This window comes from Elgaria multicarinata, chromosome 5 (genome assembly GCF_023053635.1).
Source record: "Elgaria multicarinata webbii isolate HBS135686 ecotype San Diego chromosome 5, rElgMul1.1.pri, whole genome shotgun sequence".
Classification (NCBI taxonomy): domain Eukaryota; kingdom Metazoa; phylum Chordata; class Lepidosauria; order Squamata; family Anguidae; genus Elgaria; species Elgaria multicarinata.
The window spans coordinates 3,453,774-3,470,610 of NC_086175.1; the positions used below are offsets into that span (position 1 = coordinate 3,453,774).

The 16,837-nt window shown below is 40.2% G+C and overlaps 1 protein-coding gene across 2 annotated transcripts in view; it reads left to right on the forward strand.

Moving 5' to 3' along the window:
* LETM1 (leucine zipper and EF-hand containing transmembrane protein 1) overlaps window positions 1-16,837 on the forward strand; it is a 78,638-nt gene that overhangs the window by 36,820 nt on the left and 24,981 nt on the right. For both annotated transcript variants that reach the window (XM_063125904.1, XM_063125906.1), the window contains exon 8: window positions 8,124-8,255. In XM_063125904.1, coding sequence (XP_062981974.1) covers window positions 8,124-8,255 — 132 coding nt within the window. The remainder of the gene's footprint in view (window positions 1-8,123; window positions 8,256-16,837) is intronic.

A 16,837-nucleotide genomic window follows, 5' to 3' on the forward strand; every position in this document is an offset into this window, starting at 1 on the left:
ATAGATTTGTAGAAGGGGAGTATAATATCAGCAGTTTTATTTTCAATTCCTTCCCTACTTATGCTTGACATGGAATTTGCCTTTTTCAGAGTTGCCGCACACTGCATAAACATTATGATACAAGGCTTCTGCAGAGGTCCCAAGAGCTGTGAAAAACAATAATGCAGAGAGAACACCATGCAGTGTCTTTGCAGCAGAATAATCCAAGCACTTTGTTCTTTTAGCTTCCTTTGTACCAGGATTTATTTAAATTCTTTTAGCTTTAAATACAAAAAATAAGTGGGTGGGTCGGGGACAAACAAAAACATAATCTCATCCGTTCTTCTGTTATATAGCAGTGAGGACAAATCACAAAGTAAAAACTGCTTTTAGTCTCCTACACCTTTGTATGATTATGTGGTAAAATCAATACAGTTCAGAAAAGATAGCTATATTTCAAGGAAATACTCCACAGATTTGGGCTTAATTTGTGAAGAATCTGATTTGAACTAAGACTTACCATATTTTATTGAACCATGTTTGGAGGTTTAGAGCACTTCCAGATTACAAATTTGGCTGAAAGAAGGAGTAAAGAGATCCAACTCCCTGCTTAATGCAGGCAAACTCAATCCAAACCTCCTTATAAAATTCCCATAGGTTCAAATATTACATCTATAATGTTCTTCATATATTGAGAATGCAAGGCGGGTGAGCATCCAAGATGTACACAAAAACGGAAATAAGTCTCAGGATGTTGTAGAGAAGTTTATTGTACAAAAGCCTGATGCGTTTTGGCCTCCTGGTTTTTTTAAGGCCTTCTTCAGGGGGATGTAAGAGTCCATATATAAAAAGCAAGTATGAGACAACACAGAATTTAAAGCCTTTTTCAATTATAAGAGACATTGCAAACACAACCTGTGCATATATGAAAACAATAACATAATTCAAATAAAACATGTAGAAAGTTTTAGGGCACATTGCTGATAAGGCCTGTGCATATATTTAATAATATAAAACAGTTAAAATATTACGTACTTACTTTATAATGTCTGCAGAAATTATTAACAACAAATTGTCTTGTGAAGGCAGCTAAATGGAATGTACTGAAGGCAATGTATTTTTATATACTATTCGAGAAGTTTTTTTCTTTGAGTTTCTTACAAGTATTATAACCGGGAAATTTCATCAAGGTCTTCCCATATCTGGACAGCTACAAGCACCAGGGAATGTCTCAGAACTACACAGTCACTATAGGGGTGGTAAGAATTCCAGCTCCTCATTTAGCCCCTGTGGAAACAGTGTCTTTCATTTCAAAACCCACTCCATTTCTTACCATTCCTATAATTACCTTGTAGTTTTGAGACATTCCCTGGTGAGTGTAGCTCTGCCCAGGTATGAGAAGACTTTGATGACTAATCTAAAGATCCCTGAGGCCCAGTGGCAGAAGCTCTCATTTAAAACTGTTCCTCTTCCCATCTACTCATATGGAAGACCTCGGCAAGCTGCTGTGGACTCCATAGTATGAGCGTCAGTTATGCTGTCCGTCTTTGCCAGACTTGCCTTCATGTGAGCTAACAAGGTACCCGCAATGCCCAATGTTCATAAACCAATGGAAGATGGTATCAGAAACAACATCTTGTTGAAAGTTGCGTTGTTGGACTATGTAGATGAAGGCCTATTCCTTGGCTTCCCATTTGACAACCAAGCACAGTATGTGGTGGTGGCACTGGGGGAGTAGATGTGCTTTCCAAGAATAATTTGGCACACATTTTCTGTGCTGGCCAGAAATATTTTGGAGATTATCTACATGCAGACAAAGGATTAAAATATTCCAGTTCCTGCCAAGAAAGAAGGTAAAAAGCCTTCAGTTGTTTTTGTGGTCATCTGTGTATCACAAATATGGGCTCTGTGCCTGTGCGGAGCTTCATTTGGGAAACTTCTATAGCTGAGGAGATTTTGGCGGGAACTCCTCCCTAGTGTGCATATTCCACAGGGTTCCCACCTAGTCCCTCAGTTTTTCTTTGACCAACATTGTGGCAGCTTCAATTTAGGAGGCTTCTATATTTAGACTTCTCTGAGAGAGTTATTTTAAAAAGTTTTCTTCTATCTTTCCTGCCTCTTACTAGTATTTTCCAGCTTTCAATTTTGCACCTATTTCCCCCCCCCCCTTTACAAACAATCTTATATCGCACTGTGCCTTGAGGCTCATGGCCATTAAGGCCCCATTTTGAAAGTGTGTCCATCGTGGGAGCAAGCTCCCACCTTCAGACAGACACCCTTTGGGTGTCTTATGCCTTGGTGAAGGACATATTGTTGAAACCTGCCATCACTGTCCGTCCTTCACCAAACAAACCTGAAAACACCGGGCTGACCGACTTCAATCCCTTCTGTGGGAAAAGGCTCTACAAATGGTTGACGCTCCTAAAAAAAGCCTCTGAACCACCAAGTGCTACTATGGCATGCTCTACACTTGGGAAGGTTACCACTGTGTTGGAAAATAGAGAACATCTGCTGATCTGACAGTCTCTTACCACAGCGATGGCAAAGAAACTATCCCAAAATATCAGAAACCCTAAACACCAGGAGCTGCATAAGGAGAAAAACAGATGGAAGGATTCCGAGGGTTTCCCCCCCATCTCCTTACAGCACACCAGTACATTTACCGCCGTTGCTCGACTCCCCGATCCCAAGGAGAAAAGAGAACTTGGTACCCATGTCGGCACTGATACCAATCACTTTGGCATTGGAGAGCAAGCTGCTTGACTCTCCAATGTGTCCAGCTGCCGATACCATACCAAAACCTACGTCTGTAAGTGCGACACGCTCCCCTGTTCTGATACTATCCACTACTTCCAGAGGAGATGTGGCGGGAACAGAATAGCACCATCGGAGCCAAGTCAACACAGAGACAGGTCCCGATCACCCCAGTCAGACTGGGAAAGAGACATGCATGGTTCCATTTAGCAGGGCTTTCACATGAAGCACAAACATAAATCAACAACATTCCTTTTCATGGGGTGGGGTTGTTACACTCCAAGATGGATGAAACAGTGGACACGCTGCAAAAACCAGAGCCACGGCCAAGAAGATGGTTTTTTTGCAACTACAACAGCCTTTCTGACAACACTAATAGTACCGGCAACAACATTACCGCACCATCTCATATCATCCAGTTTATCAGAGCAACCATTGACTCCACAAAGGGCCCTCAAAAGAGAGCACAAGTGTGAAAAGCCTTAGCCAAGACAATCCGGTGCCGAACATCAACCAAAGCCTTTGCTATACAACGGCTTCTGGGCTACATGCTGTGGTTCCATTTGCAAGGCTGCAGATGAGAATACTCCAGAATTGGTTTATCAAAGTGTTTGATACTCAGCAGAATGCCTCCCACATTCAAGCTGTCACTAAGTTGGTGGGAGACTATGGGCAACCTCACTGCAGGCATTCCGTTCCACCGTCCAACGCTCCCCAGAATGGTAACTACTGAAACGTCGATGTTGAGCTGGGGTGCACATTGTGGTGCCCTCAAAGTTCAGGTTCGCTGGTTGAAACGAGAAGCAGCCAACCACATCAATTACCTCAAGCTGCTAGCAGTGGAGAAGGCAATGAGAGCTTTCACAACTGTTTTGTGGAATCGACACATCCAGGTTGTATCCAACAACACAACTGCTGTATCCGACAATACAACTGCTGTTTTTTACTTGAACAAACAAGAGGGATTCCCACCAGTCAGCTTGTCCTCCTGGCTATCAAAATCTGGAACTGGTGCATCAAGAACAGGATAGAAGTTACTGCTATCCATATAGCTCATGAGAACAACAACATGGCCGACTTCTTGAGCCACTCCGCACAGACCTCACCTGAGTGGGAACTGAACTCTTCAATCCGGGACTGCCTTTTTTCTCTGTGGTGTTTTCCGATGATTGACCTCTTTGCAATGGGATGGAACAAAGTCTGCTTGAAGTTTTGCGCAGGCAGGGGCAACCACTCTCTCTGACCTGGAAAGGAACGATGTTCTATCTCCCCCCCCCCCCATTTCCTCTGGTAGCGAAGATATAGGAAGACAGAACCAACTACATCTTCATCTCTCCATGGTGGCCTCATCAGCAATGGTTTGCACAACTACTACACTCCAGGAAGACATTTTTCTGGCTCCCCCAACAGCCGGGACTTCCTAACCTAAAACGGGGGCGGGAATCAGGCATTCGGACATCAAAACCCTCCGACCATAGTTTGTGACACTCTTCCAGATTTAAGGGGAAACCCAGATTTATGAATTGTAAGGTAAGCATTTCTGTGGAGGACATGGATAGGATGATTTTTTCTCTGGATCAACTAATAGGCTCAGACGATGAGTTTTTGCCTTTTTCAGACTTGTGTGTTAAATATAATTTACCTGTTACAGCCCAGTGGCAATATTTGCAACTGCAACACCTGTTGGAATCTAGGTTTGGTCCAGCTGCTTTTACAGCTTCAGAGCCTCCAGCACTGTTAGAAACACTTATAACAGCTGAACTGACACGTCGATCCACGACTATATAATATATATATATATATATATATATATATATATATATATATTTAGTAGCAGTAAGTAAATATGATACCCATAGTTTAAGACTGGATAGGAATAGAGAATTGGAGTGCCCTATCTTGCCTAACAGTTGCCCTACCATCTATATCTAAAGCTTTTATGGATCTCAGGTTATGTCTTATTCAGCAAAAAAAAAAATGTTTCAGGTTTATTGGACTCCACAATGCCTTTTCAATAAGGGTTTGTCTAACTTGCACAATTGTTGGAGATGTAATGCATCTAATGCTTTTTTAACTCAGATGTTTTGGCAGTGCCCTGTAGTTGCACCTTTTTGGGAGGAGGTAACAATAAGAATTAACTTCATACTGAAACAATCTAGAATATGGAGCAATGTGCATGTCCTCCTAAATTACCTACCGGCTTCTTGGAAGTTAACACATGATCAGCGCAGATGCATCTTCAGAGCTCTTATGACAGCCAAAAGACTTGTACTATCACATTGGAAGGACAAATTCACACCTCCCATAATGCAATGGATCGAGGACCTAATAACATTATCAACTTTTGAACAGGTGTTATATAGACACAATTTGCAAGTGGATAAATATACGGATATCTGGTCTGCTTTTCTTGAAACCTTTGTATAACTCTCTCCCTTTTTTATGAATGGTATACATGATGTAAATTAACGATAATCCTATATTAATGTATGTTTTTTTCTTTTTCACAATGTATTTTCTGTTCGATTTTGTTAATATTCACAATAAATAAAGAAAAAAAGGGAGGAAACTCTTTCAGCACTAATACAGGAAGCTAGGAAACCAGCCACCAGAAAATCTTATGCAAGCAAATGGAACCCCTTCTCCATCTTTGCAGAAAAGGATGGCTTCAGTCCCACCTCTTGCTACTTCGCAAAGTTGCTTGAATTTCTTCCCTCCACGAAACAGCAATCAAGCCCTCTTCTATAAAGATTTATGTGGCGGCTGGATTGGCCTATCGCCCACACATGAGAAAGTATTCAGTCTTCTTCCACCTATTGGTATCCAGTTTTTTTGAAGGGTTAAAAAAACAGAGTTGGGTCAACAAGGTTGCTGATTCAATCATGGAATTTTTCTGTTGTCCTGCAAGCTTTAACCAACCCCCGCTTTGAGCTGCTGGCCAAGTGGATCTCCATTTGCTCTCATTTAAGGTTGCCTTTCTAGTAGTGGTCCCATCTGCCAGAAGAACCGGAGAGCTGGCAGCACTAAGAGTAGACCCACCATATCTGTTGTTCCATAGGGACAAGGCAGTATTATACCCAGATGCTGCCTTTACCAAAGGTGGTGTCAGATTTTCATTGAGGACAAGACATTGTCCTTCCTGCCTTTTTTTCCTTCGCCATCGACACTGCTGGAGTCGGCAATGCATTCCTTAGACATTCGTCATGGGACAGAGTTGTTTTGAAAGATCCCTTGCCTGTTTATCTGCTATGGTGGTATGACAAAAGGATTGCCTCTCTCATCTCAAAGACTAGCTGCCTGAGTTGTCCAAACTATCAAGCTCGCATATGAGTTAGCGGGACTTCAGAGGCCAACTCAAGTAAAAGCTCACTCTACTAGAGGTGTTGCCACTTCGGTAACATTTGGTAGAGGAGTTTCACTGCCAGCACTTTGCAGAGCAGCAACGTGGGTGCAGCCTTTGACATTCAGAATAGAATAGAACAGCCTCTCCCTCTGGATTGAGGGTGGAACAACATTAAATACAAAATACAATAAGATGCATAAAACTGGTTAAAAACATATAAAACTAATACAATAGTAAAATAACTGCACTATTGTCTCGATGTCCGAGCCAGAGACGACAGCTCTTTTGGATGAGTGGTGCTATCAGAGATTTTACACTAATGATACTGACCCACCCTCCATTGTAAGTGTGATGCACAGAGATCACAAAGAAGAAAGTTAGGTTGCTTATCTGTAATTGAATTTCTGTGTATTCATGCAGCCCACCTACCGTCCCTCATCTGGTGTCAGTGGTATTTTACTAATGTTTTTACTATTGGTACTGAGCATCCCCAGTACTGAGAGGCCACTATGCCAGTCTCCTTGGAATTGAGGGACTGGGGATATAGTTTGTCCCTCTGTAACCTGGAGATATAGTTTGTCAGGCAGATGAGTTCTGCAAATAGTTTTTGGAGTTTTCTCAAATGCTGAACATTGACTCTTCCATCACCCAGCTCATGAAACCTGTAGAAGCACCAAAAACAGACAAAAGAAAGGAAGTTAAGGATATGATTATAAGTTAAAATTTAATACAATTGAAGTTAAATTCTTAATACTTTTTAGTTTATTACTTTATCTGTAAATGAGTTGCTTTTTGGAAGTATTAATAATTTAACATCATTTGTATTAAATTTTGTATTAAATTTTAATTTATAATCATATCCTTAACCTGTAGAAGCACAACAAAATCAGCCAGGCAATACCTTAGCCCTTGCCACAAAACATTACCTAACGTCTAACAAATTTTAATTAATCCTCTCAGTATGATTTGCTTATCTGCATGTTGAGAACACACAGCTTTGCCTGTCTGGGAACATGTGGAACAGCTGGCATTGCTGTAACCTTTTGAGGACTGGGACTTTGTTCTCCACTGATTACATTTTCCAGTGTCATTTGTATATGTGATATACTCTGACCGCTGATTCCATTCCAGCCCTCTCATGGTGGCCTATCTAGTTTTGTGATATCTGCAACATTTGCAGCAAGCAAGCATGTTGCCATGAGGTGAACTATACCTCTCACAAATCCATCTCTCTTCCGTTTATAATTATTGAGACTTGGTTTGCATGACATAGCATGGTCCCACAGCAGCATGTGCAGCCACCATTTACAGTATCTAACCCCCGCCCCCACAAGAGAGATTGTCCCGTGTTACGCAGACCTGGCCATTGTGGGTTATTCGAGGGTTAAACACCCCTCACATAACCCTCAATTAGTTATAGGGTTATGTGAGGGTTATGTAACCCTCAAATTATCTGATACCTGGGTTCGCATGACATGTTGCAACCCCCTATCAAACCAATCTGGGGTTGCATATTCAAAATGCCAGCCACACAGGCCTAACACGTGCCATGGCTCATGGTGGGTTAAAGAACCCACTTTGCATAAGCCATGTTGTGCGAACTGGCCCTGAATCCCCAATTTTCAGTATCCCACCTTGATAGGTGTACCTCCATCATTAAGAGGGTATCTTAATAAATTTGTTGAATTGTATTGTTGATATGCTGTAGGCTGCTTTGGGAATACTATGGTCTTGAAAGGTAGCTAAGAAATTTATTGAATGAATAAATAAATAAAATAAAATACCTGTCGTTTACTTGAGGGCCAACAACAATGAAGAGTCTTGTGACATCTTAAAGACCAGCATATTTGTTTTGGCCTATCTTCTGAAAGTATTTTGTGATTGTTGATTATGATGTTCTCCTGCTCCAAGTCCCTTGATAAATAGTACTTAACCAGAAGTCCACTACTAAATGTTTAAACATGGCTTATTCTGTCCATGTTAAGTCTATGGTGACAAAGTGTTTTTGAGCATGTTCTTATACTTTGTTTTATTTGTTTAATTGCAGTGGTTAGATTTACATCTGAATCAGGAAATCCCAACTTCACTGCTTATTTTATCTAGAGCTATGTACCTTCCAGATACACTTTCACCAGCTGACCAGCTTAAAACAACCCTGCAAATACTACCTGAAAGTGTGGTATGTCTTGCTTTATATAAACATCACTAAATTTTGTAACAAACACTTTTAAATCTTACCTTTCCTTGTTTGGGGTTTTTCACATATGATCCGTGTGTTTGTTGTAGTATGACTGTAATGCGGGGAACGTTCCACATACTTGAAACATCTCATTTCTCAAGTCCTAAATGAAGCCTAAAAGGGCCCCTGATAGTTGATTCATTGCAAATATGCCCCCTCCCATCTTCTCCTTAGTACTTCAGCATTTGAAAGCAGAGAGATGCCAATATCTTTAGGGTTGCCACTTGGGTTTTATTAGCACCTGAAGTATGAAAATTGTGCAACTGAAGTTTTCCCCACCCCTTATTTCCATACCAAGAAGAACTTCACTTGGTTAATCAAGCTGCTGTTCAATGCACAGAAGCAGGACTAATAAAAAGATGACAACCATATTGACCTATAAGAGAGGCCTGATTTAGCCCATCAGCTGGGGCAGAAACGGTTTATAAAAATCAGTAGAAGAATGAACTAGCACGTTTTAGACGAACTAATAGTTTAATTCTGTTTCTCTAGTTGATATTTCATAAGATGTAGGAACAGACAAGGTGAGATAGTAAGGTAGTAAGTGTATGTTCCATTATCATTTAAAGAGATATCTACACTATATTGAGCAAGCATGCAAAAATGGAGGATAACCTCAAACTATATGTCCCTGTAATGCGCATAAAACCTATACTCTCTGTTCAAAGCCGCATTAATGCAATCAAATTTTCTTATGAGTTTCTGTTCCACTATCTCACATTACATGCATTGTCCTGCAGTTCTTTGTCATGGTCAAGTCTTGCCCCTCTTTTGGTATAAGCGTTATATAAGCCGTCTTCCAGGTCTCCCCACTGCTCATGATAGCGTTCATTGTGGTCTGTAATGGTTGTAAAAGTTCCTCCTCAAGTTTTTTATAGTATAGGCCTGGCAACCCATCCATTCCTGGGATTTCCCCCAGCTTAATCTTTCTTATTGCCACCACAATTTCACCTATTGATATAGGTCCATTCATCATTTGTTTTTCTTCCTTTGTAATTTTTGGTAATTTTTGTTTTTCAATATATTTGTCCATTAAATCTGCTGAAATGTCATGCCCTTTATACAAATTCCAATAATATTGGTGAAAAACTCTTTGTATGGCTGTGCTATCTGTTAATTCTATTCCACTCTCTTTTATTTTTACTATTTTCTTTTCTCTTTCTTTTCTCAATTTATACGCCAGCCATTTTCCTGGCTTATTCGCTGATTCAAAATTTCTTTGCTTCACAATTATTATTTTTTCCATATCCCATATTGTTGACATTGATAGTTGAAGCATTTTAATTAGTTGACGAACGCTTGCCTTTCCAGGTGTTTTCCTTAGGTGGTCTTCTCTTTTTAAAATCTCATTCAGGATGTTTTGTATTTTCTCTTCCCTTTTCCTCTTGAGTTGATTATTTTTTTGTATGAAATATCCTCTCTCATAATTCTTACTTGCATCCCAGACCATTCGAAAATCTGTTCCCTTATTCAAATTCAATTCAAAATATTCTTTCAGTTTTCTTCTCCTGTTGTCCCCCATACTTTTATCTTGCAGTGAGGTTTCATTTAAATGTATTTTCTCTTCTCCTATACACCATAGATATAGGATTGCGGTGTGAAAAAGATTTTGGTAAAATTTCTATTTTGATGACTTTTGTGAGAAATTTTCTAGTTGTCAAAATCATATCTATTCTTGAAAAGGACTTATGCCTTTCTGAAAAGTAGTATACTTATTTGAACTATCATTTCTGTATCTCCATGCGTCTACTAACCCCAGATTGTCCATTACTGGGGCGGGAGACGTAAATTTCGATGCAACAATGGATGAAGACCAATGCACCACAGTACAGAGAACAGCTCCAATAGTGCCCCAAAATAGTGTCTGCAACAATGTAGGAACAAAGCCAGACTATAAAACACATGGTCTTCGATGTCTATATACTAATGCCCAGAGCATGGGAAACAAACAGAATGAACTTGAACTCTTATTACATGAAGGCAAATACGACTTGATAGGTATAACTGAAACTTGGTGGGATGACTCCCATGACTGGAATATAGCAATTGAAGGATATAACTTGTTCAAAAAGAACAGAAGAAATAGAAAGGGAGGTGGAGTTGCACTATATGTTAAAAATACCTATCCCTGCACAGAAATACAGGCAGAGGAGACTGGGAGCCCCGTCAAGAGCGTCTGGATTAAAATAAATGGGGCTAGGAATAAAAAGAATATGGTAATTGGAGTCTACTACCGACCACCCAATCAAGGAGAAGATGAGGACGAAACTTTTGAGAAACAAATTGCCAGACTTTCAAGGAAGGGTGATGTAGTAGTGATGGGGGACTTCAATTACCCTGATATCTGTTGGGAGACCATTACTGCCGAAAGCGGCCCTTCCAAGAAATTCCTGACATGAATGGGTGATAAGTTTCTCCTACAGAAAGTGGTGGAAGGAACTAGAGGATCGGCAATCCTTGTCTTGTTATTGACCAATAGGGTTGACTTAGTGGATAAAGTGGCAGTTACGGGAAATCTGGGGGAGAGTGACCACGTCATTCTTGAATTCTTGATTATGAAGGAGACAAAAGTCGAGCGTAGCCATACACGTACTCTGGATTTTAGGAAAGCTGATTTTAATAAACTCAGAACTATAATAAGTAAGGTCCCGTGGCAAGGGAGCCTAATGAGAAAAGGAGTGCAGGATGGGTGGGAGTATTTAAAAAAGGAAATTTTAAAGGCACAGTTACAAACAATTCCAACAAGGAGAAAAGATAGAAGACAACAGAGGAAACCAATGTGGCTCCACAAAAAGCTTAGAGATGACCTGAAAACAAAAAGGGATACATATAGGAAGTGGAAGGAAGGCCATGCTACAAAAGAAGAGTACAGACAAGTGGCGCAGAAATGCCGAAATGCCGTCAGGAAGGCTAAAGCTGTGAATGAGCTGAGATTAGCAAGGGATGCTAAAAGCAATAAAAAAGCTTTCTTCAGATACGTGAGTAGTAAAAGACAGAGGAAAGAAATGGTGGTTCAACTGCTTAATGAGGATGGCAAATTGATAACAGACGACAAAGAAAAGGCTGAAGTGCTCAATTCCTACTTGGCCTCGGTCTTCTCCCAAAAGCGGATCTATGACCCCCCTGAAAAAGTGAAGCAGAAGTTGAGGGGGCAGGATTGCAGTTTGAGATTGATAAACAAATGGTCAAAGAACACCTAATTTCCTTGAATGAGTTCAAATCTCCAGGGCCCGATGAACTGCATCCTAGAGTAATGAAGGAGCTAGCAGAAGAACTCTCAGAACCTTTGTCTATTATCTTTGCAAAATCATGGAAGACGGGTGAGGTGCCGGACGACAGGAGGAGGGCTAACGTTGTCCCTATCTTCAAAAAGGGCAAAAAGGAGGAATCATAGAATCATAGAATAGCAGAGTTGGAAGGGGCCTACAAGGCCATTGAGTCCAACCCCCTGCTCAATGCAGGAATCCACCCTAAAGCATCCCTGACAGATGGTTGTCCAGCTGCCTCTTGAATGCCTCTAGTGTGGGAGAGCCCACAACCTCCCTAGGTAGCTGATTCCATTGTCGCACTGCTCTAACAGTCAGGAAGTTTTTCCTGATGTCCAGCCGGAATCTGGCTTCCTTTAACTTGAGCCCGTTATTCCGTGTCCTGCACTCTGGGAGGATTGAGAAGAGATCCTGGCCCTCCTCTGTGTGACAACCTTTTAAGTATTTGAAGACTGCTATCATGTCCCCCCTCAATCTTCTCTTCTCTTCTCCAGGCTAAACATGCCCAGTTCTTTCAGTCTCTCTTCATAGGGCTTTGTTTCTAGACCTCTGATCATCCTGGTTGCCCTCTTCTGCCCTCTTCCTCCCAGGAACCTGGGAACTACAGATCAGTCAGACTGACATCCATCCCTGGGAAAATTCTGGAGCAGATTATAAAGAAGTCAATCTGTAAACACCTTGAAATCAATACAGTGATTACTAGAAGCCAACATGGATTTGTCAGGAACAAATCCTGTCAGACTAATTTGATCTCATTTTTTGATAGGATAACCTCCCTTGAGGACTGTGGGAATGCTGTGGATGTCATATATCTTGACTTCAGCAAAGCTTTTGACAAAGTACCACATGACATTCTGATTAACAAACTAGCTAAAAGTGGGCTAGATGGAACAACTATTAGGTGGATTCACAGTTGGCTACAGAATCGGACTCAAAGAGTACTTATCAATGGAACCCAGTCAAACTGGGGAGAGGCAACGAGTGGGGTGCCGCAGGGCTCAGTCCTGGGCCCAGTACTCTTCAACATTTTTATTAATGATTTGGACGAGGAGGTGCAGGGAACGCTTATCAAATTTGCAGATGACACAAAATTGGGTGGGATAGCTAATACCCTGGAAGACAGAAACAAACTTCAAAGTGATCTAGATAGGCTGGAGTGCTGGGCTGAAAACAGAATGAAATTTAATAGGGATAAATGCCAAGTTCTGCATTTAGGGAATAGAAACCAAATGCACAGTTACAAGATGGGGGACACTTGGCTCAGCAATACTACAAACGAGAAAGATCTTGGAATTGTTGTAGATCGCAAGCTGAATATGAGCCAACAGTGCGATATGGCTGCAAGAAAGGCAAATGCTATTTTGGGCTGCATTAATAGAAGCATAGCTTCCAAATCACGTGAGGTACTGGTTCCTCTCTATTCGACCCTGGTTAGGCCTCATCTAGAGTATTGTGTCCAGTTCTGGGCTCCACAATTCAAGAAGGATGCAGACAAGCTTTAGCGTGTTCAGAAGAGGGCAACCAGGATGATCAGGGGTCTGGAAACAAAGCCCTATGAAGAGAGACTGAAAGAACTGGGCATGTTTAGCCTGGAGAAGAGAAGATTGAGGGGAGACATGATAGCACTCTTCAAATACTTAAAAGGTTGTCACACAGAGGAGGGCCAGGATCTCTTCTCGATCCTCCCAGAGTGCAGGACACGGAATAACGGGCTCAAGTTAAAGGAAGCCAGATTCCAGCTGGAAATCAGGAAAAACTTCCTGACTGTTAGAGCAGTACAATGGAATCAGTTACCTAGGGAGGTTGTGGGCTCTCCCACACTAGAGGCCTTCAAGAGGCAGCTGGACAACCATCTGTCAGGGATGCTTTAGGGTGGATTCCTGCATTGAGCAGGGGGTTGGACTCGATGACCTTGTAGGCCCCTTCCAACTCTGCTATTCTATGATTCTATGATTCATAAGGCCGAACAATTTTGGGGGGAGTTTGTCTTGATGGCTTTAAATCTTTCCCCCCGATGTCCTATCTATTTGTGGTGAAATCACTCCATTCCAATCCCCCACCAAACAAACACCAATTGTCATAGGATAGGTCAATCAGGTTAGTCATAAACTTCTCATAAAATTCCGCTTTATGATCATTGGGGGCATAACCCCCCAACGTTGACATGCCATTTAAAGTATTTTTTACTCCCACAAATTGGCCTTGTTCCTCTGTCAATATTAATTCTGGGTTTAAATATGGTTTGATATATAAGACAACATCATTTTTCTTTTTTCCACTTGGTGAAATAAATTCTTTACCTAATTTTTTTTTTGTTTAAATGTTTGACGTCTTTTTTTCTGATGTGAGTCTCTTGTAAACAAATAATATCTTGCTTTATTTTTTTTAAAATAATGAAATATTTTCTTCCTCTTTTGGGGAGCATTTGCTCCATTAATGTTCCAAGTTAAAAAATTATAATCCATCATCGGGTTAATATTAAATACAGAAGGAAAAGGGAAGCAGTCTCATTCTCTACTTGTAGCACTCCTGGTGCTTAAGTCCTCTTCCAGTTTTGATTGTGACTCGTCCCATTCTTTTTTGTGGGTTTCTATTAAGTGTCTTGCTTTTTGTATGGAATTTAACTTATATCTCTGGTCCCCAAAGGTAAAAAGAACCACTTCCATGAGCTCCCAACGAAAAGTAATCTTTTTCTGTTTTAGTACTGTCAGAAATACATAGTCCTTCCTCTTACGTAATATTCTGGCAGGTATCTCTTTCAACACGATTATTTCTTTGCCCACCATTTTCATTTTGCTCTGATAGTGTTTCTGAAGGATCTGATCCCTTATTGTCTTTCTTACAAAGTGAACAATAATGTCCCTTGGAACCCCTCTTATTTGTGCGTATGAAGAATTTATTCTGTAGACACGATCTACTTCCGCTTCTATAATGTCCTCCTTGCTGTCCAAGAATGTTGACAAACTTTTGATCACTTCATTTCTAAGATCACATTCAGGGTTCGGGATAGCTTCTGGGATAGATCTTAAACATAAGCAGTGCTCTTTATCTTTTAACTCCATTTTTAACTCCAGAGAGCTTCGGCTATTGGGCGGTATAAAAATGTAATAAATAAATAAATAAATAGTTAATGGAGTTAGTTTTTTTTTATTATTGCTTTTCCACATTGATTAAACATACAACATTACAATAAAAGAAAACATCAAAACAACTATTACATACTACATACATGTTGAATAAATGTTGAGTACATATGTATTGAATAGATATTAACTATAAAATATTATACCATAACATAATCATTCTTGACATAATAGTGCTCCCCCCACCTCGGGATCTATTCCTGATTCCAAAATCTTATCGTTTCTTCTGCTGGCGGTTTCCCACTTCCCTTAGTAAACACAAATATTAGGAACTGTTTCCAGATTCCTTCAAACTCATTTATTTTAGTTATACCTTTCCTCCACTTAATATTACAAGTCAGTTTATCATTAATAGCTATATCCCATACTTCTTTATACCATTCTTCAATAGAGTATTCCCCTTGAATCTTCCAGATCCTAGCTACCATCAATCGTGCTGCAGTCAGCAAACTCGATATCAACTCTTTAGTTTCTTTTCCACATTTTATATCTTCAAATAGTGACAGTAATGCAATCTTTGGTGTTTGTTCTATTTTCATTCCCACTATTTCTTCAATTTCAAAAAAACACCATCTTCCATAATCTATGTACATATTTGCATTCCCACCACATATGTAAATACGTTCCTTTTTCCCCACAACCTCTCCAACAATTTGCTGAAGGCTGATCATTTATCTTATTCAATCTAATCGGGGTTAGGTACCACCTCCACAAAATTTTATAGTAATTCTCTTTTATTCTCACTGACATACTTCTCAACACTCTTTGTTTCCACAGTCCCTCCCAGCTCTGTCGCCCTATTTGTACCTTCAAATCTGTCTCCCATACCATTTTCCCTGAGCTATCCCTTAACTCCTTTTCTAACAATATTTTATATATTTCGCTCATTAACCCTTTTAAAACTATACTTCCTCCTTTACCTTTTTCCTTATTTACTATTAACTCTTCAAACTTCGTCATTTCTCTACAAACTCTATTATCTTTAATCCACTTTTTATTCCATTGTTCTAATTGCCCATACTCTAACCAAGATAATTTTTTCTCCTTTAACCAATCTTCCATATCTTCTCTTGTGTTTATATCTCTTATCCAATTCTTTAATTTCAATTTGTTTTTCTCTTTTAATATTTTACTTAATCTACCCTTCAGTTCCTCTGGGAAATTCTTTAACATTATTACCGGTGACAAGGGAGAGTTGCTCGGAAGCAGCTTCCCTTTAAATTTACTCCAAATTTCCCATTGAGACCTCAGGAGTGGATTATCTATACTTTCAACCCATTTTCTCCCTCCTTCCTTGAAAAAGACATTTTCCAAGCTCATCTCTACATTACTTGTAGTTTTATCCGCCATCCAATATAGATCTCCTACTCCTATAATTGCTTCTACAATATGTCTTAATCTATTTGCTACATAGTATAATTTTATATTTGGGAGACGTTAATGGAGTTAGATCCAAAAGATCTTGTTCTTTCTCCAATTCTGCATTCAGAACTCCTGATTTGTTTTCTAGGACATCCACTATGTCTGTGACTGCCTGGATTTCCCCAGTCACTTGTTTCAGAACATTGCCCATCTTCTTGATTTCTTGCATCAGTTCATCCTTTGTTCCCCTGATCCTATACCTTCATTTCCCTGAGTTGCTTCTCCTTACACTGTTCTTGGCTCCTATCTGGCCCATCTTCTTGCTTCGGAGATCAATAATTTTCTGTGAATGATCAGGTGGTGCCATCTTTCCTGTATCTTTCTTGTGTTCTGATGAATTGTTTTTGCCTCCTGTGGCTGTTGTAGTGTTTCCAGCCAGTGATTCTAAAGAAATTCTCCCAATGTCTTTCTTGGTGTGTCCAGCAGGTGTCTCTAAAGACCCAGTCCTGCTCCTGGTTACTCTGCTGGAATCAGCCATTACACATTAATCAACTCTTGCTGGTTTCCTCGGTGATTGTTTTCACCCTCACCGAACTCAGTTATCTCTGTTTACATTCTAGATAGCTTGAAGCAGTTTTTCATTCCTCACACAGCCAAGCAGAAGGAAGAGGGTAGAAAGAAAGAAAGAAATCCATACAAGCACTCCAATTCACAACAACAGCAGGAGAGAATATTTTAAAGGCAAAAAAAA